General features: G+C 35.4%; 7 protein-coding genes across 7 annotated transcripts; 1 reads left to right on the forward strand and 6 right to left on the reverse strand.

The window, feature by feature from the left end:
* Positions 1-88: 88 nt before the first annotated feature.
* Positions 89-7,985, reverse strand: B0P05DRAFT_470483 (uncharacterized protein; the record flags this gene model as incomplete). The annotated part of the gene is made up of 28 exons (XM_051574557.1): positions 89-303; positions 354-422; positions 451-612; positions 668-834; positions 879-1,164; positions 1,203-1,341; positions 1,461-1,673; positions 1,729-2,016; positions 2,114-2,434; positions 2,480-2,715; positions 2,862-3,027; positions 3,082-3,321; positions 3,368-3,577; positions 3,632-3,780; positions 3,831-4,029; positions 4,071-4,297; positions 4,352-4,470; positions 4,520-4,779; positions 4,824-4,960; positions 5,005-5,195; positions 5,248-5,417; positions 5,466-5,682; positions 5,727-5,920; positions 6,020-6,258; positions 6,539-6,767; positions 6,828-6,938; positions 6,990-7,541; positions 7,671-7,985. The coding sequence occupies 28 exons, from the start codon at positions 7,983-7,985 to the stop codon at positions 89-91; spliced, it is 6,021 nt and encodes a 2,006-aa protein (XP_051434815.1).
* Positions 7,986-9,158: 1,173 nt separating this feature from the next.
* On the reverse strand, positions 9,159-14,325 carry B0P05DRAFT_470219 (uncharacterized protein; the record flags this gene model as incomplete). Its single annotated transcript, XM_051574540.1, has 10 exons — positions 9,159-9,344; positions 9,393-9,736; positions 9,788-11,239; positions 11,345-11,996; positions 12,064-12,719; positions 12,767-13,043; positions 13,293-13,364; positions 13,407-13,917; positions 13,963-14,096; positions 14,149-14,325. Coding segments are annotated over 10 exons (4,461 nt in total), but the record flags the coding sequence as incomplete, so codon positions are not given.
* Positions 14,326-15,323: 998 nt separating this feature from the next.
* On the forward strand, positions 15,324-15,884 carry B0P05DRAFT_447125 (phosphoribosyltransferase-like protein; the record flags this gene model as incomplete). Its single annotated transcript, XM_051573825.1, has 2 exons — positions 15,324-15,707; positions 15,759-15,884. Coding segments are annotated over 2 exons (510 nt in total), but the record flags the coding sequence as incomplete, so codon positions are not given.
* Positions 15,885-16,647: 763 nt separating this feature from the next.
* On the reverse strand, positions 16,648-17,061 carry B0P05DRAFT_542084 (uncharacterized protein). The gene has a single exon (XM_051578272.1). It carries the CDS (start codon positions 17,046-17,048, stop codon positions 16,776-16,778), a length of 273 nt encoding a protein of 90 aa, XP_051434818.1. The 5' UTR covers positions 17,049-17,061; the 3' UTR covers positions 16,648-16,775.
* A 1,837-nt stretch (positions 17,062-18,898) lies between these two features.
* On the reverse strand, positions 18,899-19,244 carry B0P05DRAFT_470414 (high mobility group box domain-containing protein; the record flags this gene model as incomplete). The annotated part of the gene is made up of 2 exons (XM_051574551.1): positions 18,899-18,977; positions 19,027-19,244. Coding segments are annotated over 2 exons (297 nt in total), but the record flags the coding sequence as incomplete, so codon positions are not given.
* A 1,736-nt stretch (positions 19,245-20,980) lies between these two features.
* Positions 20,981-22,092, reverse strand: B0P05DRAFT_542096 (uncharacterized protein). Its single transcript, XM_051578273.1, has 7 exons — positions 22,042-22,092; positions 21,928-21,997; positions 21,824-21,875; positions 21,694-21,779; positions 21,390-21,641; positions 21,128-21,342; positions 20,981-21,079 (listed from the first exon to the last, which is right to left on the reverse strand). The coding sequence occupies exons 1-7, from the start codon at positions 22,063-22,065 to the stop codon at positions 21,005-21,007; spliced, it is 774 nt and encodes a 257-aa protein (XP_051434820.1). The 5' UTR covers positions 22,066-22,092; the 3' UTR covers positions 20,981-21,004.
* A 497-nt stretch (positions 22,093-22,589) lies between these two features.
* B0P05DRAFT_470477 (uncharacterized protein) lies at positions 22,590-24,075 on the reverse strand (the record flags this gene model as incomplete). The annotated part of the gene is made up of 6 exons (XM_051574556.1): positions 22,590-23,147; positions 23,254-23,339; positions 23,384-23,433; positions 23,476-23,564; positions 23,761-23,786; positions 23,829-24,075. The coding sequence occupies 6 exons, from the start codon at positions 24,073-24,075 to the stop codon at positions 22,590-22,592; spliced, it is 1,056 nt and encodes a 351-aa protein (XP_051434821.1).
* Positions 24,076-24,916: the final 841 nt, after the last annotated feature.

Genomic DNA, 24,916 nt, shown 5'->3' on the forward strand with positions numbered 1-24,916 from the left:
CAAATACGATACTGTAGGAAGGGATCATTATGAGGTGATCTTTATTCATTATTTAGGGTAATTAGTTTAGTGTTACAAAAGGGGTGAATTACAAATATGATTGCCAACCTGCCCAGGTAACACCCAAAGCTCGAGGATCTGTAGCAAGGTTAATCAGACATTTTACTTGCTCATTTGTTTCGCTGCAAGCATCGTCTACTCTGGCTCTAATATCAATGTCAGGTACGCCTTTCGCTATAGCGACTGCATCATTATGATAGTGCTTATTTCCATGGCCATTTGTAAGTTCTATAATGAGAATGTCTAGCACAAACATGTTAGGATGCTGTCTGTCAATAGTGTCTTTGACTTACTGGCTGGGTTTTCTTTGTTCAACTTTCGTTTTGCAATTTCAATCTTGTTTTGAGGATACCATTGTATTGCTTGTTCCAATGTTTCCGGGTCTTGTACTTTTTTCCCTATTATGAACGCATGTTAAGAAAGCCAACAAAGGCAAGTACCACTTACTTTGAGACTCAATCATTCGAGCAGCATTTTTCTGCCACTCCAACAAAGGTTCTTTGACAAATACGCTCATGACATTTAGTAAAGACTCCTTTTGATCTTGGATAGCTATAGAAAAATCAGTATTTGTTTTGTCAATAAAGAAAAGTATCGATTACTGTACCACTTAATATGTTTGTCATTGCATTTTCTAGAATACCCGATACTCCCAAAGGTTCAAGTACACCCACCAATTGACGAGTAAGTCGGAATGGAATAAGTTCAGGAATAGGAAGTAATTCTGTTGCAGCACCAAAAGCATAACCAAAATCAATTGGTATCAAACGGCCACTTAGCAAAAAGTAAGAAAATGTTGATCCAAAAGTATACCTTACCTCTTCATATCTAATAAAAAGTTTTGCAAATGTCGATCGCCAATACCCAACAAGTAACCAAAGATAGAGATACAAGCCAAACTATAAGTAAAATCCTTTCTCAAGAACAAGAATGCTTCAGGAGAAGATGCTAATTTGAAGACAAAGTCCCTCAACCATGTACTAGGGAAAAAGTCAGAGCAGCGATTGAATTCTCTGACAATTCTTTCTCGATTATCAGCAAAAGCAGAATAATATTTTCCTATAAATCCATGGTCATTTTTCTTGTAATTTATAATACCAAAGGCTTACCATAACTTTCTTTAGAAGACTTGGCTGTATGACTTTCAATCCAAGTACTGTATCTAGCTACTGCTCTTTTGACCAATATTTGATGAGCACCAGTACTATTAATACAGGACTGCAAGGCAGCTGTATTATTCACCCATTCAATAATACCAAGATTCGAAGCCATAGGAATAACCTATCATAAAACGGTAAACAACAAAAACACAGAATATATTCTTCTACCTTGTATGTAGCGATTTGAACGTTTTGGCTAGAACAGAATGCATTCTTCTTGATCATATCATTCATGATGACAAAAAGCTGTTCAATACGCTCATCCAATCTCAAGTCTTCTCCACCTTTGACCAAATAATTGTATTCTTTTTCATCCGTCCCATAAATAGTGATTCTTTTAGGCTTTCTTAGCGATTCAAGAATGAGGAGCTTGGTATTGATTGAAGCAATCATTGCATGAATCTCAGGAAATGGTTTGGAGTGGCCATCATATTGGCCTGGTATTTCAATTTCCTACAGTTATTTAGAATGATCGTCTTTTCTAATTCTATAAGTATAAAACGCGTACCTCGTCATGCTCAGTATTCTTAAAAGAATAGAGCCATTTGGAATAAGAAGCAATATTTGTTCGATCTTCTCTTAGTCTAGAATGTGATTTTTTCTCTTCTCCTTTTAACTCCATATGGCTTCTGATATACTTCAGGAGCTCATCCAATTGCTTAGGAGTCAATTTGGAGATGTTTTTACCATTCTCTCCAAACATTCTAATAAAATAACTACCATGAGCAGCTGCCATCTTTTTTGGAATTGATCCCATATTTTCACTATAATTGTTGAGCAAAAGGTTGTAGAATTCCTCGTATCTGTTTTCGACAAAGCTTTCAGGAACTTCCTTGTTTATGATGATAGACTAATGGAAATGAGTAAGTGTATTAGTCATAAAATAAGCTTACTCTTATGTATTCCACGAAGTCTTTGGCAATATGATCTGGATCTGACAATCGTTTTAATTCGTATGAGAATTGTTCCATGATTGGAGAGCGAACAAGATGCATGATTTTCTCAATCTGATGTCGGACTTCTTTGGATAACTTGTCTTTCTTGAGTTCATAAAACTCACAAGACATCTGGAATGAATAATACAGTGCTCTAGGATAGCTCTCTGCAATGCGAGTCAAAATAGGGAAAATATAAGCAGCAATTGGTGTGGCCATAGAAGAAACCAATTGAGGAATCCAGCGAATAAACTTCCAACAAGCATCAATTTTCATCGACTATACAGTAATCAGAAGATCATAAGTATACCGCTACCAACTTACGCATTTTTTAAAGAGTGGGCCATTATCAGGATATAATTCTACCAATTCTAGCAAACGGGGAAAGAATTCAAGTGCTTCCTTGTTATCATGGTCCAAAACTTCAAAATAATTTTCGATGACAATATGACTATACTGAATCACATTAATGTCAGGTTGAAGAGTTGACTTTGAGTCTTGCAATACATGCAGAGCTTCATCGCAATATCTGCCAAATTTCCATAAATATACAGAACGTTCTTCATCCTACATGTTCTCAGTATCAAACATAAATCTCCTAGAAAAATTACCTGATTTGCAATCAACTGACCAGCTTCAACAAGTGTATCATAACCAGCTTTTTCAAGATAATTAACAAAAACATCTGCATTTTCAATGTTATGACCAAAGTCAAACTTTCGAGCGTATTTCCGAAGAATTTGCTTTCCTGTATTCAGCGTTGTTTCAAATAATGTAGGCTCAGCGATGATCTGGTTCTTTACAGTGTCAAAAGACTGTACAAGAATCATTTTCCAGTTAAAGTTTTCGATTGTATTCCAATTGGAAGGAGGCTATTAAACAGAAGATGTTAACCAACATTAGAGCGATGACTCAAGAATACATACCGTAAACAACAAGGACTTGACAATGGTACTAGCAATGAAACCGGGTTTTCTATCAAGTGGTTTATGCTCTGATTCATGTTGGGTATATTCAATGAATCCAATTTGATTTTCAATTATTTTGTTTAAGCCTTTCAATTTGTCTAAAATAATAGTGAAGAACGTAGTGTTATGCTGCTCAAGTGCTGCTTTTCCTGTCACATTTAAAAATTGTCCTCGAGCATCATCTAATAGTGATTCCAACTGCGATGCAATCTATGAACATATTAATGCATTTTGCTTATTCCACATCCTTTGTTACCTCTAAGTTGGAATGTTTCATGTTCTCTAGAAACTCAAAGCGCGAGTATAATATATCATACCATACGTCCATTCTATCCACTTTTGTATCGGGATACCTCATCATAAGCTGCTTTACAAAATTTTCGGCCTGGTTTACATGAATCGTACCATCTTCAAAACTCTTATGAAGATTAAGATAGTCTTCCAGTTCTACCGTCTAAAAGAAATAATGATAAGCATAGTGTCCATTAGAATCCTGTTTTCAACTCACCCGTTGCAATTGTCCTAGTCTTGCCAAGCGACTTGTATGTGCCAATGGATGCAGTGTTGTCCATGCATTCAACAATGAATCGTATGACTTGCTAATGAGTTGTCTGCCACGACTATAATTTTGACGATATATTTCTACCAAGGTCCATTCTAATATATATTTGAATTAGATTGTGCAATTCATAGGGATGGATACATACCACAAGCAAAATCATTGAAAAGTTCTCGTTTATGAGGTTCATTTTCATAAGCTTCGTCCAAGAATTGGTATATAGGATTAGGATGGTTTGTAGTCCATCCTCCTACTAGTTCGGAATCCTCTAAAATGTCAGGTTGATAAACTATTGCTTGCTTCTTTAATTTGGAGAAACTTCGCATAAAGTATTCCAAATAAGGATCCTGATAAATGTTAAGTGAATTGTTTTGATCAAAAAGTATACCTGACAATCGTCCCATAATCGTTCAAGATTGTTTTCAGTCATACTAAGCGTATCTCTAGCAATCAAATCCCATTGTCCTAACTGGGTTCTACAGTACAACATTTGTTGTTCCCAAAGAGACTTTTCAGTGACATTAACATCATGATTTTGATTGCTCTTGTTTAAGGCCTCGTCAAAATGATTGAAAGATGTTGCATAATCACCCCCGTTTTGAGCTTTAACACCGGCTATACACAAATGCAGAATGAGTATTCGATGTTGATTCTACACACGATACTAACCTTTTGCATATTCATTAGTAGCTACATTAGCCAAATAAGTATTTTGAAAGATTTCTAATTCATCAATATGTTGATAGAGTAACGCCAAATGAATCCATTTTTCTTTCGCTGGTGGCAGGCTATTAAAGGCCTTCTTTTTAGCTAAAACAATTAGATCAATAGTCAGACAAACGAATAGCATTAAAAAATAGCTTACGTCTAGGTATGAGATCACCATCTGACAATTGTTTTTCGAGAATTGCAATACCAATATGATGATTATAGCTTCTACTACTAGCTTCTTTAATGACCAAACCATCAACAGGTGCACCGAGATCAAAGATAATTCTCAAAAAGGAACCAGTAGTTGGTGTAAAATTAACTGTGTTGCTTCGAAGGTTACTATCAATCATTTTGATAATTTTTTCTTGATATTCTTCACCGTTTGACTAATTAATTATTTTAGCACAGCATTATTCATCATTGACTTTACCTCTTGCTTCATTTCATTTACAATGCTGACCATCAAACTGCTGTAAAGTAGACGGGAGATGTTGTGATCCGTCTTTGCGAGTATTTCAAGGGGAAATATCAAATCTCGTCGAGGAATCTGAACGTCTGGCAGTTCACCTATAATCGTATTAAAAGAAGCTTCTGAAGAAAAACACACTTACCGACCCGGTACTCTCGACTCAAGGATACCTTCTTCTCGCCTGCTTCTTTCATTGAATTTAACAGGCTGCGATATTTCTTCTGTAGCTGTTCATTACGATCAGCGTGGAAGCGACTAGTAACACCTTTTGTCTCAACAAGGAATCGCTTATTGTAATAAGGGCTTGGTTTTTTTTCCACCTTTCTTTTGGGGCTATTGGATCACAATAAATACTATGCTTCAGCTTATGAGTCAATCTACTTACGCAAAGATATCTTTAACGACAGAGAAATCATCCAACTTTTCAGAGGTGGCCTTTTCTTGGGTGTCGGGATTGAATGTCGCCACCAAGGATCTTCCTGTGCCTTGTGTTGTGCTAAATTCAAGCAAGCTTTGAGTTTTTCTCAGTTCAAGCTCCAAGTCTTCAATTTCCAACTAAAAAGTAATATGAGTATTCATGAAACTTGGGGAACAATTTCTTACCGTTCTTGTCTGAGAAGCCGAGAACAGTGGCATCATATATGAAGTGCTATGCTGCCAGTTTGTATTGATCTTTTGATACCCAGCATCAAATCTTGCCTCAGGTAAAGGTTTATCAAATAAAGGCTCATTGATATCATATGTACTTCTTGTATTGTCAAGTACGATACGAGTTGCATATAAAAGATAGATGTCTTGAGTCTCGTCCATAAATAATTCACTATGTTAAGTTTGTTAAATGGAAAACAAATTTAAAGCATTTACCTTGTGATCGTTAAAATGGTCGCTCTGATATCGTCTGTGATTGCCCATGTTTTCTTGACAAAGTCGAGTATTGAAAAAGAAATTCTCTCGTCCTTGTCGACCAACCCCTTCAATATTTCTGCTTTGATGGTACGCTGCATGTCTTTACTCATGCCACCTTCGTAAGCTTTTTTTAAAAACTCGAAGTGTAATGACTTTTGTAAAGAAAAAAGATTAGCACAAGCTCAGTCATACATTTGGCTTATATGACTTACTCTACATTCTTCATTGGTATGCTCCGAAAAGATATCGACTGTTTGCTTAATAATTTCTTTAACTTGATCCTTTTTTAAAACTTCAAATATCGTATTAAGGACTTTGAGGATGACTATTTGAAGGTTTTCATCTCGACTAGAAAAATTTTTGGGGATACCTGCACTGTACAAACAGTTATAGATATCCTGATCTCTTTCTTTAGACCAGCAAGCATTGATATAATTTAATGCAAGCACCTTGTCTTCAGCATCTAATCTGTTGAGTCGATAAGTTACGGCTGAAAGCAGTTCTTGTCCTAGCTCTATATCATGCAAGTAGATACGATTCATGCATTTAAGTAATTGCTTTTCTGAATGACTTCTCGAGTTTCCAACATCCGAGAGCTAAAGAAAAATAGTTTAGAGAACCTTGCAACTGAATTAGATTAAGCACTTGCCATTTTACTATACACGATTCGCATTTGCCCTTCAAACTGACTTGCCTGATCTTTCATAAACTTCAATGACCAACTCATCAACTAGAAAAATTGAGATCTAAATTTATACATGCAAAATCACTTACCTCTGCTGCATTCGCTGGTATGTCTGCGCTCTTTCTACCCTTATACATTATATTCTTGGCCATATCCGAAAAAAAGATTGGTTCAGGCAAGTCATAAAGAGATGTAAACTCGTTTGAATCATATATGTTGCCACCATTACTATACACAATACCAGCAAACTGTAATCCAACAATATTTTTATGCTCTTCTCCTGCCGGGTGAGTAAAGTTTTTGTAAATGGCTCTCTAATTATTTTCAAAGAAAGTAAGCCAGCAGCCCCATATCATGAACAGAATATCGCTTACTGTTGGAATAGGGCAACATTTGCCCCAATTCTCAAAAATTCCTCTAATGATTTGGATATTGCTTCTTGTAATTCGAGGACTATGATGATACGCATTTGAGATTAAATACTCCTAAAGAAAATTTGATTAGATAGACATATTTACACAGTTTGCTGGCCTTACAAATAACTCAAACAAAGTACGTCTTGAATATGTTGAATGGGGAGAAGGTATACTGGTCTGTCGACCCCAAACAGCAAGGATAATGCATAGATCTTGTGTCAGGTAATTGATGGGCGTACCAAATTGATGGCCCTGAGTGACAAAAGTCATAAGCGGTAAAACCCAATGCTCAGCATATTTTTCAAATGCAAAGGGACAATTAACAATGAGTTTTGCCATATACACTTGAATTTTGATATCATCGTTTGATGTAAAAGCATTGTTCATATCCTGCATCCATTTCGGCATATGTATAGGATCTTCACCAGGAGGAGTAATCTCTGTATGAAGCTTTTGAATAGCAGCAGTAACTGTTCTCATGAATAGCTTTTGATTCAAGATGTCTATTTCAAACTCTTCACCTTCGTATTCCATACTATCTTCTTTAGAGTCATCCCAAGCATCTTCCATGACCGTGTCTCCATCAGTATTGTCATTAGTTGTATTGGGAGCAATATTGTCGCTAGCAGCACTTGCCTGTTCGTCGTTAATTTGGTTTTCTTGTAAAACCATCTATAAATTATTTGAATTAAAATGATATGGAAGACATGAATATTCTTACCTCTGAAAGTGTAGCTTGAGCTAAGCTGTATTTAAGGTAGTAATTAATTATTTGCAGCATATTCTAAACAATTATATGACTAACCTGCTACCTATCAAATCCATAGAAGCCATGTAACCTTTAGTTTGATCGATTTCTAAAGGCTGTTGACCTGATTTGATTGATAGGTCATGAATTCTCTTTTTTGGCATAGGTTGGTCTAGTTCAAGTGTAAGATAGATGCGGTCCCTCGTATCAATAATGTCGCTCCAGATGTAGCTGTATGAGCCTTTACAAAAAAACTGCTCATAAAGACCTGGTTTATCAGACATGCGCAAAAGAGCTGCCATCATTGCATTCACTGTTGCTTGATTATAGTAGAAGTATTCATTTCGCCCTTCCACTGGCTTCTCCATTGCTGTATCATTTCGCATTGCAGTGAATACACCCAAAAGAGACGCATGCATAATTTTTTTTCTTGTGTTTTCTTTTGAGGAAAGCCATGCTTGATTAAGTCTACTACCTTTATCCAAGTCTTCTTTAGACAATCGCTCATACATGACTTGAACCAGTCGAAGACAACAAGCTCTAAATCCCCAATCCAATGCTTTGTCAACAACTACTCGAGTTTTGTCCTCAACGGCTGTAGCAGCACCTAAAATGTAACTGATGTTTCTTTCATAGAACGCGATGACATGGTTGTCATTAGCATTTGTAAAAAGAGAAATGATCAGTTCGACCAGATTCTTTCTGTGCATCAAAACGTAATCATTGCTTTTAAACAATCTATACAGAGTTAGATGACTCTTTTTGTCTACCATCTTCTTTTGCCTTACTCGAAGCAGGATTGCGTAATATCTAGAAAGCTTCCCAGTCCTAAATTTTTTGAGAAACTCTCAACACTGCTGGTAATAACTTGCTCATGAATGTGATGTTCTTCTTGAATAAAGGTGACTTTAAGTAATTTGAAGATCATAGCTGACTTGAATGTTATCATTGTATTCAGGAGTTTGTCAAGGACACTGATATATTCATTGTATCTATGGTAAAAACTAATATTAGTATCATTGTCTCATAAAATTGATCAAAAATGACCTACATGGCGGTTCCTTTTTTTAGAAGGGAAGATGGATTGGGAGTATCTTTAATAAAAGACTCGTTTAGTATTTCTGATATCTTAAAAAAAGAGGGATTAGTGTTGATGCAATTTATTTGGGCGTCCTTACTTCTTCAGTAAACTCTTTGTCAATACAGATAAACACCGGTAATAAGTCAAGCGCACTATTTTTTACTTTAAAAGAGTTATCCTTATGCAGTAAATGCACAAATGTCTTCCACAAAAGATCAAATATAGGCTTTTTTTTTCCTCTTGTTAAAATACCGGGATCAGCATTGAACAACAGTTTCAAGAAGGCTACCAGGTCTAAAAGTTGCTCATTACTGCTCCATTGATCAATTCTATTTTTTTTTTTTTTTTTTTTTGGTTTCTTTAGTACTAACATACTCATAACATGTATAATACTTACATAGCACGCAAAAAATCAGAGTTATCTACAATCTAAGACAAAAAAAAAAGAGGGAATAAATCATCAGCTTAATGTCTGAGAGTAGCTTACATGGTTTGTTATATTCCAGACCAGTTTTCGATGACTTAGTTTGTTGCTTTCGAGAAATTCAAACAACAAGAACAAGTATTCACGCATTACAGGGGAAGATATATTTTCTTTGAAAACCAAAGAAAAGACTTCGAAATGATTAGCAATAGATTCTACCATCTACAGCGAAGTGTGTGAGTGCAAATAGAAACAAGAACCAACGCTTACATATTCAGCATGTTTTTGAAATATTTCTGTCTTTTCTATCTTTTCCAATGGTTGTAGATATCCACTTATACCCAATAGCTGTGGAGCATATTCCTTTGCAAACCCTAGCTGAGTGAAGCAGATGGCAATAGAATTGCCTGTCAATTGAAGCTGAAGAGGTTCTTCTGCTTTTTTGCAAGACTTGAGGTAATTATCAAAGAGCCTCTTGCAATACTCAGTTGCATCTTTTGGGTAATCTTCGTTCAATTCATTTGCCTGTTGACAGACTAAGTGAAACAAACCAACTGACTGAAGAAACCGAATACCGTCCACGGTTTGAATGACTTCAATTAAAACTGATCGTTCTATTAAAGGTGAGTAAATAAAATGCGGTTCTAATTTTCATTGACAATTACCCATCTCCAAAGAAGCATGTATTAGAATATCCACTTTTTTTGACTGCAAAGTCTTGATAATAGAGACTGTCAAGCCATCAATAAACTTCCAACAAGACTTCTCTTTCATTATCAGAATGTAGCTCTTGGCAATGTCAAACATGCGCTTCACGCCAGACTGAGTAATCGCGTTGCCCTGATACGATTGTATTGTCTCTGATGTTTCTTTGGGTAAGAGTAAGGTAGATGCAACGATATTTGTAAAGTTTTTATGGCACAAGATGTCCATAAACACACGTTCAAGATACTGGTAACATTGATCGCCTTGTTCCTGAGAGCGAAGTACAAGATCAAAGAAATAAATCAATCTAGTGGCGATATGTGTATAGATAGACAGGAGTTTGTTTCGTTCAATAACGCTTTCTTCCAACTTCTCTTCAAGATAGTCAAAAGGTGTGTTTCGTACAAAAAAGGAGACTGCAAGTAAGAATATGGAAGATGGTAGTCCGAGTAATGTAAACGGATCAATGATTTGACGTTCAACTAGCCAAATGTAACCATCAACTGTGCTGTTTAAGCGCTTAATCCAATGGAGATAAATAGTCATCATTTGATTATCGTCGTCGTCAGCTACTGAAGGTGGCTTTAGTTGATCAGTTTCAAAGATATTGATCAAGAAAAGAGAATTAGCGGAAAGTTGCGCTGAGAGCCATTGTTTAGGTGTTTTGATGCCCGGTAAAAATACGCAAAATTCAGTGAAAAAGTTAATACACACTTTGGCATAGGTACGCTGAAGCTTCCCGCTTTGCTCAAAAGTCCAAAGGACAAGACTTACAAGATCGTTGACGGATTGATTACCAATGAAAGCCTGTCGATCATTTTGAATCAAAAAGACAGAGGATTTTTCTCGAATAATGCGTCTAATATGTGAAATGGCTTCAATGATTTGGTCTCGAGTACCAACTGATGGATGATCGCTTTCTGCTATTTTCAAGCTGACAAACAACTGGCCCAGAATTTCTAACGTATAACTGTTGACTAAAACAGGCTCTTCTCGGAAGAGGCGGTAAATTCGGTTAAATACCAAAGATGCACCAAATCGCTTCGATGTGCTTGGACTAGTCATTAAATTATAGAGTCTTCTTAGTAATGATCTGATGTTATGAGCACTGTCAGTAGATCGAGATGTTTGCTTGATAGACCATTTCACAAATTCTTGGATACATTCAGCTCCATAGTCCCGGAGACCTGCATCTGAGCTACAAGATGCTTCTAAAAGCGCTTGCAGTAAAGCAATTGTTTCATTGTTTTCTGATTGTGCATTATTGGTAAGCCAATGAATAACTTGTGCATAAAGAGCTTGAAACATTTCTCGTGCGATTTGATCAGGATCATTTGCCAGTTTTAGCATGACAGGAAATATATGAAGGTAGAAAATATGGAAAAGAGATTTCTTGGGTCCCGCTTGATTCACTGCTTGAATAGCACTACTACCAAGCATATAGAGCACAAGACCATGTAAAAGTTCACATGCTGCTATTTTGGTCTGTCGATCAGGGGAAAATTCAGCAAGTTCACATATACGTGGAAGATATTCATCTAGATAGATAGTGACCTTGACATTCTTGAAAGGAATACGAAGTTCTACTCTTTTTTCAGGGTCCCAAGCAAGCATGCCACTATCTTGCAAGGACTCATCGTCTTTGAGCAACAATTGCTTGTTTTTACCACCCAATTTACCAAGGAATTGCATCATCCTTCTCTGAAGTGCAGGAAGATCAGAGTAATTACGTTTAACAACACCTAATTGACCTGCTGTCTTTTTTGTATTGGCGACTTCGTATCGGCGCTGTTGTGATGTGGGTATCTTCAAGTCCTTTCTCTTGATCCCCTCTTCTTCATTAAAAGAAACAACACCAACCAGAAGGTATTCGTTAATACAAGGCAAGATACGTGATAAAAATGTAGAATCAATATTATAGTTGAGATTAGGATGAAGCAGTTTTTCCAAGCTATCCATGGCAATAGCAGCAAGAGGATGATAAGTAATACCAAGCTTAAGTGCTTTTTCAAGAGGTGTGATTAATTCTCCGATATCAAAGAACTCGACAGGATATGATAAGATCAAATGAAGACAAGACGCCAATAATTCATCTGTGAATTGTTGAAGCCTATGCCACACTTCCTTCATATATTCACGAATAGCCAGATAAGTGACATATTCTTGAGGCTATCGATAAAAGGAGAGACACAAAAAATTAACTGTGAGTACAAATGAAAAGCAGCAGTGAATTTACCTTTGGAAGGATATCTTTGTTAGTGTTTGATTTTGCTTGAGTGTAAAACAAGTGACACCGTTTAAAGAACTGGAGTCTCTCACAGACAATCATCATGCCAGCTTGCATTCGATAAAACCCACTCACCAAAGGATGTAGTACACTTTGATCAATAATGGTTGTACTTGCAATATAGACCCAGTGTGTCAAGCGAGAATGGTCGATTTCTTCAAAGATAATAGACCAGAATTTAACGAAGTTTTGAAATAAAATAAAGTCTTTTTGATTCACAGGACAAAGTGTTTTGGACACGATATTTACTTCCTCACTCACTACATCATCTTCGTCTATATTTTTGAGCTTCAGGTTAAATGTCTTGATAAGCTTAAGAGAATTCGCCATGAACGCATCATAGATAGCTTCTGATAAACCTTCAGTATCCACTGTATCTATCTCTTGATAAAAATGATTTACACTTTCAAAGACAGCGTCCTCTTCATCTTCTTCCTCGTCTTCTTTTTGCTTGGGGTCTTCTTCTGTCTTGACTTGCATAAACTGTTGTCTTGATCTACCTAAAATGATTTCCCAAAAGTAAAGCAGTTCAGTATAAAGTGGGCGATCTTCTTCTTCTTCTAATGTACGAATTGTTGTACAGGTACATATCAATGCCTTTTGAACTAGAGAAAATATGTTCATATCAATACTGTTAAAATAGATTACCTACAGAATGCATTGGCAAAGTTCCCAAATACACCTTCGCTCTTTTTATAGAGCATAGTCAAGAGGTTACGGATATTCAAGCAACCATTTCTTCTATAAAAGCCTGAGATGTCATGATATCTTGTAATAAAGATATCACACATTTGATGAATGGTTTCCATTAGCTCTACAGGTACTGTTTCAAACTCTTCTGCAAATAATGTATATGATTTGATAAATGCAGGAAGATGGCGAAGGTATTGCCTTTGATTGTTGTTTGCTCTATTTTGATAAGAGATGAGCTATTGAAAAACTAGTATGCAACATACTCTGAATAAAACCAATCACTGATTCTCACTAAACTGTTGCGAAGATGATCAATTTCTTTCAGATTTAGTTTCTTGGAAAAGATCTTGGAAAAGTAACCAATACTACGGATAGCTGCAGACACTTGATGAATATTTTCTAAGCTGTCAGCTGCTTCCAAAGTCTTGTTGAACTTTTGCATAAAAACCTACAAAAATAAACATTAAAACAAAATGTAATTCGACATAATTGTAATTTACAGCAAAGATAGCAGTTTCCCGTATACCTTCAATGTTTTCATACAAAACAACAGAAAGCTTTCAATGTAATAGTCAGTAAAAAAGCATAACATAAACGACACTTGCCTGTCTCAAGAACTCCTCATAAGCCGCTACACCAAACTTATAGGAGATTACGTTATGATGTGAAGCCCAAAACTGCAAGCAATCATACAGTTTTTCGCAATGAGGCAAGATGAGATGACCGAATAATTTTGCATTTTCCCTAAACAAGACAAGAGCAGAAAGAGGAGCAGCAAAACGAGTAGCGTCTTTAAACCCAATCAAGACTTTGACGAGAACATCAAATAGTTTGTTGCTTTCTTCGGATCCACAAGTGATACCAAGATCAGGACGGCGTAACAAAGAATTGATACATGTCAGACCACCACTGATAATGTTTCCTTCACCTGCGCTTTTGGCTTGATTGCTAACTTGATGAGTTACACTGTCAAAGCACCATCTCTTTAGTGTCTTGAGCTTTGTTTCCGTCACTACTTGAGGGTAGAATCTTGCAATGGTGCCTAGTAATTCCAATATTTTTGCTTTCACAATGGCTGATTTCTTTTCAGTGATATATTGCCCTGAAAATCTATAGAACTATGAGGATCTAACAACATAGAACAGATAAAACTACATTTCATAAAGAGCAGGTACATTGAGTTCGTGTGGATCATATCGATTTCTTGGATCTACCATGACCATAATCACTTCAATAGCAATTGATCTATTGTTTGCACTTGCTTTTTTAGCAATAAAAGTACATTGACTCTATATGATTCATTAGTGATGAATACAATCAATAATGGTAAATCAATTGTACCAATAAAGCCTTTGCATATCTCTGCAAGATAGAACTCTTTCTTCGCTTTTTAAGTAAGGTACACAAGACTTTAAGTATTTCTGAAACAGCAGAGGCAATATCGCCTGTCATTGTTTCTCTGAACTTGGACAGAAAACAGAGCACAGCCCCTTCTTTTGAAAACAATAAAGAGCATATGGTATCTATTATGCAATGAGTTTGTTGGCTATTATATCAGGAACATGACTACCTAAATTATCTTCAGCTATATTTGAGATAAGCTCAGCACTAATATCATGAACAGTCTGTAAGATCTCGTCTGTTTGAACGGGATCTTGGCAGCCTTCGTGCAGTTTTCTTGCATATTTTTCGACACGCTTTAACTGCGACATGTTTTGACAAAAAAGAAAAAGGTTAATCAAACGTGTTTTTCATGCCATTTTATACACAATGACAGTCACGGATTCAAGTCAATTGCTTTAGGCAGATTTAGGAACAATCAAAGTCTAAGGGTAAAGCATGGCCACGTTGTCAAAAACGACAGACAATGACAAACAAAAGATCCCGAGATTTCACAAATGACAATACACTGAAATAAAAGGAGCACACATTTCTCCCCCATTGTATCATGAAATATTGTCTTTAAACAATGTATAGCTTGCTCTTTTATTTACCAAAGTTTTCTTTCTATGATAAGCAACAAAACAAATCTGTTGATAATGAATAAAGTCTTCTTTACTTCTGTCCATCATTTAAGTAACACTCAAAAAAGTTATCTTTTTAAAAAACAACATATCTATGCAATATGGTTCCTTTTCAATAAATATTGAAGTAGGCAGCATATTTCCCTCATCTTGTCTAAGTTTTCTTGAAGTATGCTTTATAATGCCCAGCATTGAAGAAAAAATGCTTCTTTTCATCATAATAATTGATCAAATGAGCATATTGTTGTACATTAATAAGTTTCCTTTTTCTGTATTTCATGTCTAGTATATTCCTTCCAGTATCATAACTCAAAGCCAAGCGCTATAATATTTACAAACAACTGCTAAAAGAAAAGCCTTATCCAAACCCTGATGAGATATGACAAGTTCGACCTGCATAAAATCAACGTCACAGCGAAAATTTTAGGTATCAAATGTACCTGGTATTTTTCTCTTTCTCTTTTCTTTCTTTTCTACATTTGTTTTTACACGATGCCTATGGACGCTTCTCAATGGATTGATGTGACTACCGAGAAAAATCATTATTCTCTTGATCACTTTGTTATCCCCACTCACTATGAAAAGGATGTCTCTTCTATCCTTATCCCTCATGGTGTTATCATGGACCGTGTCAACAAATTGGCTCGTTTGATCGTTGAAGATACCACAGGTCCCTTAGTTGTCTGTTGTATCTTGAAGGGTGGTCATCAATACTTTGCTGATTTAGTCAATGCTGTCAAAAAATTGACTACCAAAGAAGGCAAGACGGTCCCTTTGAGCTTGGAATTTATTCGTGTCAAGTCCTACAAAAATGATAAGTCTGAAGGTGTGACTATGTCAATCACAGATGAAGAATGTAAGGAATTCGAAGGCAAGGTAAAAGAAAGAGAACGATTCTCGAGAGCGATATGTACTCACACCATGTAGAATCTTTTGATTGTCGAAGACATCATTGATACAGGTGCTACTATGGTTCAATTGTTGAAGAAGTTGGATACATTTGCTCCCAAGTCCGTCAAGGTTACTAGTTTGTTGCTCAAAAAGACTCCCAAGAGCAATGGTTATGTTCCTGATTATGTTGGTTTCTCTATTCCTGATGAATTTGTTGTTGGTTATGCTTTGGATTACAACGAATACTTTAGAGATTTGGATCACATTTGTGTCATTAGTGTAAGTCATAAACTTTATTTGATAGCGTATATGCTAACTTGTATATATCATAGGAACATGGTAAGAAGGCTTATGCAGTTTAGAAATGTATATATATATAGAATAAACAAAACATGCTTTTTATGAAAAATCAAATCTACCTTGTACACTTTATTGTGAAAAAATTAAATTCTAGAAATTAAGCTTACATTAGGTTATAAGAAAGAGGAGAATAGAAAGGAGATAAAAGAGAGAAATAAGTTAGTAACAATACTAAGCTGTGATTGATACAAATAGTGGTTACATTGAACATTAGTCATTTCTCTTTTTTTTTTTTGTTAAACAAACAACCTAAGCTTTTATTCTATACGGTCTACGGTGTTCATCTATTATGCTTTGGGGAATTTATTTATTGATGGAAGCTTTAATTTTAAAAATTATTAAATTGAAAGTAATAAAGCAACCGACATTAGTTTAGGATGTATTGTTGCTTGGCATTTCCAAATGCCTCTCTCTCCTTTGGCGTTAATACCATCTACGCATTAGATTGTATTAGTACTAACAATGAGGATAGTGGCTGCCACATCAATCTATGTATTTCTGTACGGTGTTTTAATTATAGAAAAAAGAGTGTTGGATTTGATCTGGACTATATTTCTTTTTCTTCTCATCTACAAAACTTAAGATGTTCTCAGTCAAGGGGCACTACCATAAAAAACAAAGGTTAGCCATGTGTAATTCAAATGGACAATAAAAATAGACAAACACCTTCATGCCCCAGAGGAGCTTCAGGAATCAGGGAAGAGTGTCCAGTTTGTCATCGATATCAGGCTTGATATGCAACGTATCTTCGAGCCACAATTCAAAGATGGGGCCTTTTGACTCGAAACGTAAGCTCCAAAAATAAATACTTTGTTCTAAAGTTATTAAATAAAGTAACAGACAGGGCAAAAAATAATGAAAAAATGAATTCTGTACCTTATCTGTACCATGTACGAAAACGATCTTGCATTTTTGAAATACTTGCACGGTTGACATAGAAAACTCATCAGCGATAGTATTCAGCATTGCAAGACTTCCAATGAGGCTCTTATGAAATTTTTGATCGACCATTAGAACCAAAGCAGCCTGACGTTTCAAGCAACAAGGCCTCAACATTTTTGAGACCATATAGCTTAATGATCCCATCAACCAGATAGCTATGGCTCTCTTCTTTATATAATGGGAGGGTTTTGAGCTGTTTACCCATGGATATCAATAGTGCTTTCTCATGCCGGAATCCAGCCTTGCATCAATCTTCACTTTCTTTTAATCAAGTAGCCACTGCTTCAAGAAAGGGGTATATAAATAGAGAATTAAATGTTGTCTCACCGTCCTTGACATCTATAGTTGTGGTGTGGAAGTTATATATATATATATATATATATCAGTATACATATCGAATTTGAATAATAACATAAACTAGCATACAACTAATAAAGAGGCACTTACATAGCTCGAAACACACTTTCTAAAAATTGTAATTAAATTCCTCATCACCTTCATAAGGAGCCTAGTATGGAATCAATTTCGCCATCCGTAGATCAACCCACCATGGAACTTAATCAACAAGTGCTTACAGGAAGTAATCAAGGAAAGTATACCATTAACAACGTAGGTAGTTCCACATTGAATTAACTTATTATGGTTTCCGGTACTTCAAGAACTGTCAGTACAAGCACCGATTCTCTTAAGCACTTACCATCTGACATGCCCCAGCAGGAACACACCTTAAGGACAAATAATATTACTTTTACATATTTTATACTTATCTTTAAATTCTATATATTCATCGGATAAAACTAAGAAGATCACAGTAATTTATGCTTACTGTTCTATGTTCTCTTGTCTAAAGCTACATTAAAATACTTTATCAGCTCAGGTTAGTCGGTGACTCAAAGAAGATGATAAAAGTGATACTATATGGCTCAAAATCTTTGCAAAATTAAGAAAGCATGAAGACTCTGTTTTTTCCCAACTTTGCTCTTTCTAGACAGGCGTAAGCTTTATTAAAGAAAAGAAAAGTATTGTAAGGTGACATATTTAAAATAACATAAACAAACTTTGCCAATGTTTTGTGTATATGGGCATATTTGCATAAATTTAGCTTTTAATTTAAATTAAGTAGTTGTTGATTTCCTAAAGTTATTTCCCTTTCAAAACGAAAGGAATTTGCTAATATATTTTCTATGAATATTTCTAAAAGCCTGGATAGGCAAAATACAATAATAAGTTTTAAGTTGATAATTTTAAGTTAATAATTTTAAGTTATGGCGAGTTTAGATTTGAAGAAGAGATGGATCAATATATTCGGGACTGTAGCATTGCATCATAAAGTCAAATTGTTGAGTTTGCTGTTGAGACTGTGTATAGTATTCAGATATATTAGGTTGATTCATATAACCAAATTGATATGGCTCTTTTTGCATACAAGTAAAGTCCATGGAAGCGCCATATTGAAGGCAATCAAGAGTTTGGAAACCATAAGCATTTGAGTCGTTAATATAAGGTGTATCAAGCACACTGTAGACTGAATTATGTTTCTGATAAGTATAATTAATGTCTGACGAAGCATAAGAAACAGGCGAGCTAACACACGGAGAAGTAACTTCATATTCATAATAAGATTCAGAATAAGGGCTCAATTGAGGCGTTGTTTCAAAAGAACAATGGTTGACAGGAGTAGCGAACTGACAGTCAGGACGAAAGTGAGGTTTTTCAAGGGTCAGTTCATATTTAGTTTCTTGACGCTTTTGCTTCTTTTGAGACTTGGGTTGTTTTTTGGGAGATTCGATAGGTTGAGCAAGCGAGTCAAGGGCTGATGGACTTTCATAAATGAGTTCCATTAACTTGTTGTTTTCCTTCACACGAGAGGTAAATTGTTCCTTTTTATTTTTGCGAACATAAGCACGCTTAGATTTGAGTGGCCTCCTAGGTGTATACTTGTATCCAGGATGCCTAATGATGAGATGAGTTTTAATTAAATTAAACAAGCTGAAATGCTTACAATCGAATGTGTTCTTGCTTGGCAAGACGAGCCTTTTCTATAAAAGGTTTCTTTTCTTCTTCAGTTGCATTGTTCCACCAGTTGGAAATGATTTTAGAGATGTCGCGGTGATTAGCACCAGTGCATTTTGCAACAATTTCCTTTTGCTTCTCAAGACGATAGAGCAAAAAACAGTTTAAGGGTCGAGGAATTGTAGATTTCTTTGTAGTTTTCACCATTTTCATAAATTGGATTTCAAGTTTGTAAAGATGAAAAATAAGAAAACATAGCCCTTTTTATTCAAAAGCCAATACAGCACAAAGTGATTGTCCTGCCAATCAAAAATAATCAAATGATTCTGTTCCAGAAAGCTTAAATTGCCTCTTGCCCCTATTTGTTTTCTCCTCCACCGAGGCTTTCTCCGTATAACTACCATAAAAGGTCAAAGACCGCTGGCGAGAAACTTATTCTCCTAATATATATGAGATGCATTCCAATAGTTTATATGGTCTGTAATTATTGTTACTATTATTATTTCAGTGCAAAAAGTATCCTACTGTAAACAAACAGCACACCGCTCTTTATCAAAAAGACCTTTTTTTCTTATTAAATAAATGAAGCTTTGATTCTAATGCATCATCTTGACTATGTTGATTTTTCTTGCCGTTTTTCATAATTCATGCAGAAAATAAATGATAATAAAAGAAAGGATACTGAATTTTTACTATATAAGGAAATACCAAGAGCACAACATCCTCCCCTCTTTCTTGCTTGCTTTTTTTTTTACAACCTTATGAGAAGAAAAATAGCCACAAGAAACAATGATATGAGACAAACAAGTTTATTTTTGTATACCGGTCACTATATTTTAAATAAAGTAGGTATGTGAACGATAATTATATGCTTTATTGTTTATCATGCTCCTAAACCTATAGACAACCCCTATTTCTACAAATGAAGTCTTTTCTTTTTGCTTTCTTCAACAAAGAAATAAGTAAAGATATCCTTTTATCTATGACATGATGACCATCATTATAGATCTAATTTTATGACTTTGTTCATGAACATCAAAGAAATCGAAAGCATTGTATAAAATTGGAAGTGCCTCTCATTTTCTGGATGTCGCATGGTTACACTCAAAAGTATATCATCACTATACAAAAAGAAAAAAGCGTAAAAAACAATCAAAGCTATTTTAATAAACACATGTCTTGGTCTGTGATATACTTAGCATACATTCATTCAGAAGTTGACACTTGTAGATTTACGCACTTGCCCCCACTGAACCCCTTTCAAATTCTTCATTTGTCAAATGGGTATTCTAGTGAGCTTATCAACATATATTATACATAATTAATCCATGATATCTTGACATTCAAAAAAAAAATCTAGAAAGAGGAATGAAAGGAGAACTTGTCATTTACACACTCAAAAAATAGTAATAATACTTTTTGATCGAATAGAAACAACAAAGAGCAACTGCACATAAACGTACGATTCTTGATCATTTTGCTTAAACAAGATAAGGGTTTGAGAATTATGCAAATTGTCGCAGAAAAAAAAATTTGCCTATGAAGAAGGGGTAAGAGAAGAAAAAAAGGGGTACAAAAAAGAATTAATTTTTGACCATATTTAGTCAATCACCGGAAACCAATTTCTGTTCTCTCTTGAACCAGAGTCGATGTTTGCGCCCATTACTTCACCCCCTCTTCTCCTCCCCCTTCATCGAAATAAATATATGGACTTATCCTTTTCTAGAAGCTTTTTTGTATTTTTATTCTTTCCCCCTTAAATTGCAGAAATCACCGATGAATCTGATAGCCTTTTGTTTAAAATGACACTCAATAAGTGTATAGGGAAAAGAAATACACGAATGCTTTTACAGTGTCAATAATGGGTTTAGGTTATCGATTTCGACATGATTCTCAGAAGTCTTTTCGTTTGTTTGTTTGTTATTAAATAGAAAGCTTAGATGTACAATAATACAAATTACATAATTTTATTCTGTGGTTGTAGTAGTAGTAGTAGCAGTAGTGGCATGAGTTTTACCAGCATCAGTATTCAATTTTTCACCCTATAGAATAATATGAATTTCAAGGTTCTTATTGTTCTATTCATGTACCTGAATACGCTTGGCTTCATAATGAACAGCAGCTACTTGAGCAAGTGTTTGTTGAGCAAGATCATGTACCTTTTGTCCAGTAGGTGTTTGAAGAGCAGCTTGAGCCTTAGATTGAGCTGTTTGAGCGGCGTTTTGAACCTTTTCACCAATCTTGTACTTTTGATCAATATTGACTGCCTTGTCCCAAATGCGATACTTTTCATCAAATTGCTTAACTAGAGGAGATATTTAATTTACCGCTTAATTGTATAATCATAATTACCATTGGACTGTAGTGTGTTCAAGAAACCAGTTAATCGAGAAGAGACATTGTACTTGTTGTCATATTCAAGTCCCTTTGCAACAACATGGTCTTGAAGCATGTATCCATTAGCCAAGATTTCAGCAGCAATACGAGATTTAGGCTTTGTTTCTTGAGTTTCTTGTTGTTCACCTTCAACAGTTCTTTCGTGTGTTTCAGCAGAAGGAACATCAAAATAAGGTGTTGCGACAATATGACTATCATCAAGCAAAGCTGAAACACAAGTAAAGGTTACACACATTATCCCCAACAAAAAAAAACTTACCATTACTCAAGAGAGCAGCTGTCTTGGCAGCGCTTTCTCTTTCAAAATGAATCAAGGCAGCCTTGTGCTTTTCATCATCTTCATCACTAACTACTTGGTCAACTTGCCTTAAGTTTAGAATACTACTTACACTTTTAATTCAAATTCCTTGATTTTGCCACAAAACAAAAAGAATTCTTTGACTAACATAGGAACTAAGCAAAAAAGAATATACATTATATGGGTTGTACTTACCTGTTTTTTCAGTAGATTGAAGGGCAATGTTCTTAACGATAACATAGTTAGGAGAAGGAGTCTCGGGGATCTAAAGACAAAAATCAATAAGATTGTATATAAGGCTTCACTTACAGTAATATTCCAGTGGTTAGTCATAATAATAAAGAAGAAGAAAAGAGAAAAAATAAATAGATATACAACACGATGATGAAATTCATACTCTATTTTCACGTGATAACGGTGTTTGAAACTGTTTATTCAATCTTCCAGGTAAATGGAATGTGTAGGCATAACAAGGTTTTTATCCTTAAAGATACCTTCTAATGCATCCATCCATGCTTTTCTTTTATTCATAGCATAAATGGCATGTTCAGACAAGGCTGATTTTGATGATAATGAAGAAGAAGGCGCCTTCTTCTTTTTTGATTTCTGTGTTCTCTGTCATGTTAGTTATAGCTTGTCTGTTTCTTATAGACTTACAAATCGCTTTAAATAGCTTTGTTCTACTTGTGCATCCAAGTTATCGAGTACATGTCTGTATTGTTCATATTGAAGTTGATTATCAACTACCTGCAAGAGTCTCTTTTTACGAAATTCATTCACTTTGTACTGTTCTTTCAGTTCTCTTGTGACTAATCTTAATTCTGCACATATCTCATCATCTTCTTGTGTATTCCACTCTACCTATGTATTATGTAAGCAACATCAGATAAATAGAATATACTTGCATCATCCTCAGTAAACAATCCAGCATAGTGTAATTCCCTTTTTAGTCTGTCTTCAAAGTCAACAATGTGTGTATCATACACTACATCTTCACTTTCTTCTTCTTCTTCTTCCTCGTCTATATCATGCTCCATGTTTGAATAATCCCTCACTAAACTACTCAATAGTCTCTCTGTTAATAATCCACAACTGACATCTTGTTTGAATAGCTGATCTTCTGTGATTGTATGCATGTATTTTAAAGAAGGTGTATTTGATAAACCAGGCATTTCGAAATCATCCAGGGACCAAACATCGGTATAATGTCTTCCTAAAGGTGGAATGGTATATAGTTTTTCATCGTCTTCTTTAGCCAACAAGAAGGCACGATCTTGTTCTGACAGTGGGCGGAAATGAGCGTCCATGGCAGACCAGAAAGTTAAGATTGGGATCTGGTCTTTGGCTTTGACACGTATAAAATCTTCGTTATTTACATGGTTGCTTTTTTTGTGTGGTTCATTGGATTTCTTTTTCTATTGACTTGTTAAAGAGTGGCTGTCAATACCTTCAACTTACCTGAGCAGCAGCAGCAGCAGGAGGAGGAGGAGGAGGAGGAGGAGGAGGATGAGGAGTGGAGACACTACGTGTAACACCAAGAGGTGGCATATCATCAAGTCGCTTTAATCTAACAACTTGATGAGGCAATTCACTACGGGATATAGAGTCTATAGTCTTGTTTAGTGAATACATGAAGCATATATGGATATACTTTTTGAATCTTCATCTCTTTTTCTTTTCCTTCGTATAGCTTCTAATGCACTATTTCAAATCAATAGTCTGCATAACAAGATATGTCCTTACAGTTGTCTTTCCATTTGGTTTTTGTTGTGTGAAGAAGTTGAATGTGAAATTTCGGAAGAGTCATCTACAAAAGAAGAAGAGTCAATATACTTTATAAACAATAAAGTATAAACCTGTTGATTCTTGTTTTATTTGTATTTTGTCGGATAAGGTTGGACTTGTTTGTTGTTGTTGTTGGTGTTGGTGTTGGTGTTGTTGTTGGTGTTGGTGTTGCTGCTGTTGTTGTTGCTGCTGTTGTTGTTGTTGCAATAATTGCTGCTGCTGCTGTTGTTGTTGGAAATTAACAGCCAACTTCCGTTGCTCTTCATCAGCTAGTTCAATGTTAGTCTAAAATAAACATGATCTGTACTTACTTAGATCCCGTGCTCGTATATTCTTCTTCAAGTTTGTTAGATCACGCTGAAGATGACGTATTCTTTTTTCAGAGATGGGCAAGAGTGATTCCAAATCTGCTTTGATATTTAATAGATCAGTCGATTCAGGGATGGAACCCAAAGAAGATGCTACACTGCTTGAGTTACGAAACTGCCGATAATGAAGCGCAGTTGCTGCTGATACTGACACCGGCTGAGGATACCGACGCGTTAACTCGGAACTCATTGCATAAAGAAACAGAAAGAGTTGTTTGTTACAATGTGTGACAAAGAAAAATAGAAAAAAGGGGTCAAGCCAAAATCACATGACTAAAGTTTTCTGTGCAGATAGCAGCATGGATATGAATCATGGCTTATTTTTTTCAAAGATCCTGCAGGGCAGAGTTTATTCCACTAGAGCTCTTCTTTCTTTGACTTATAAAGCTTTGTTGTATGCAGGCTCGAACTCATGAATTATACTGCTAACAAGGAGCAATATGGAGCATTGAGTCCTTCTACATAGTATTTGCCTAAACTGTAGCAATAAAACGGAAATCATGCAAATATGAAGAATTTTTGAAGCACTGAAACCAACCCAGTAATGATAAAAGCATTGAATAAGCGTAATCATCCGCTATACATGGTTGGCATTTATTGTTTGAGAAGTGTTTGAATGCTTTTTGCTACTGCAAAACAGTTGGGAATTTGCATTTGTACGATACAAACATGAATGAAATAGTAAGAAAGAGGCCCTAAAAGCATTCTTGAGAAGTATTGAAAAGATATTCTACATTGACATAAGTTAAATGTAGATTATTTTCGGTCATCAAGCGGTATTATTAATGATGATTTGTCCTTTTGTTGGATGCCTTCATTACATTATCCCTTTGCTTATCCCAAATATAAAGTATTCATTTATATAACTATATCCACATACATACTTTACGACTATTAGATTACTTTTGATGCCCTTTGGCACACTTAACATGCTTTTGGTCCTCAATGTATGCCCTTTTTAAGCATCAGACCTATTATATGGGAGGAAGGATAAGACCTGGAGTATATATAAAAAATATATATATATTCAT

The sequence above is a fragment of the Gilbertella persicaria genome (genome assembly GCF_025201335.1).
Source record: "Gilbertella persicaria strain CBS 190.32 chromosome Unknown B0P05scaffold_20, whole genome shotgun sequence".
In the NCBI taxonomy this organism is placed as follows: Eukaryota; Fungi; Mucoromycota; class Mucoromycetes; order Mucorales; family Choanephoraceae; genus Gilbertella; species Gilbertella persicaria.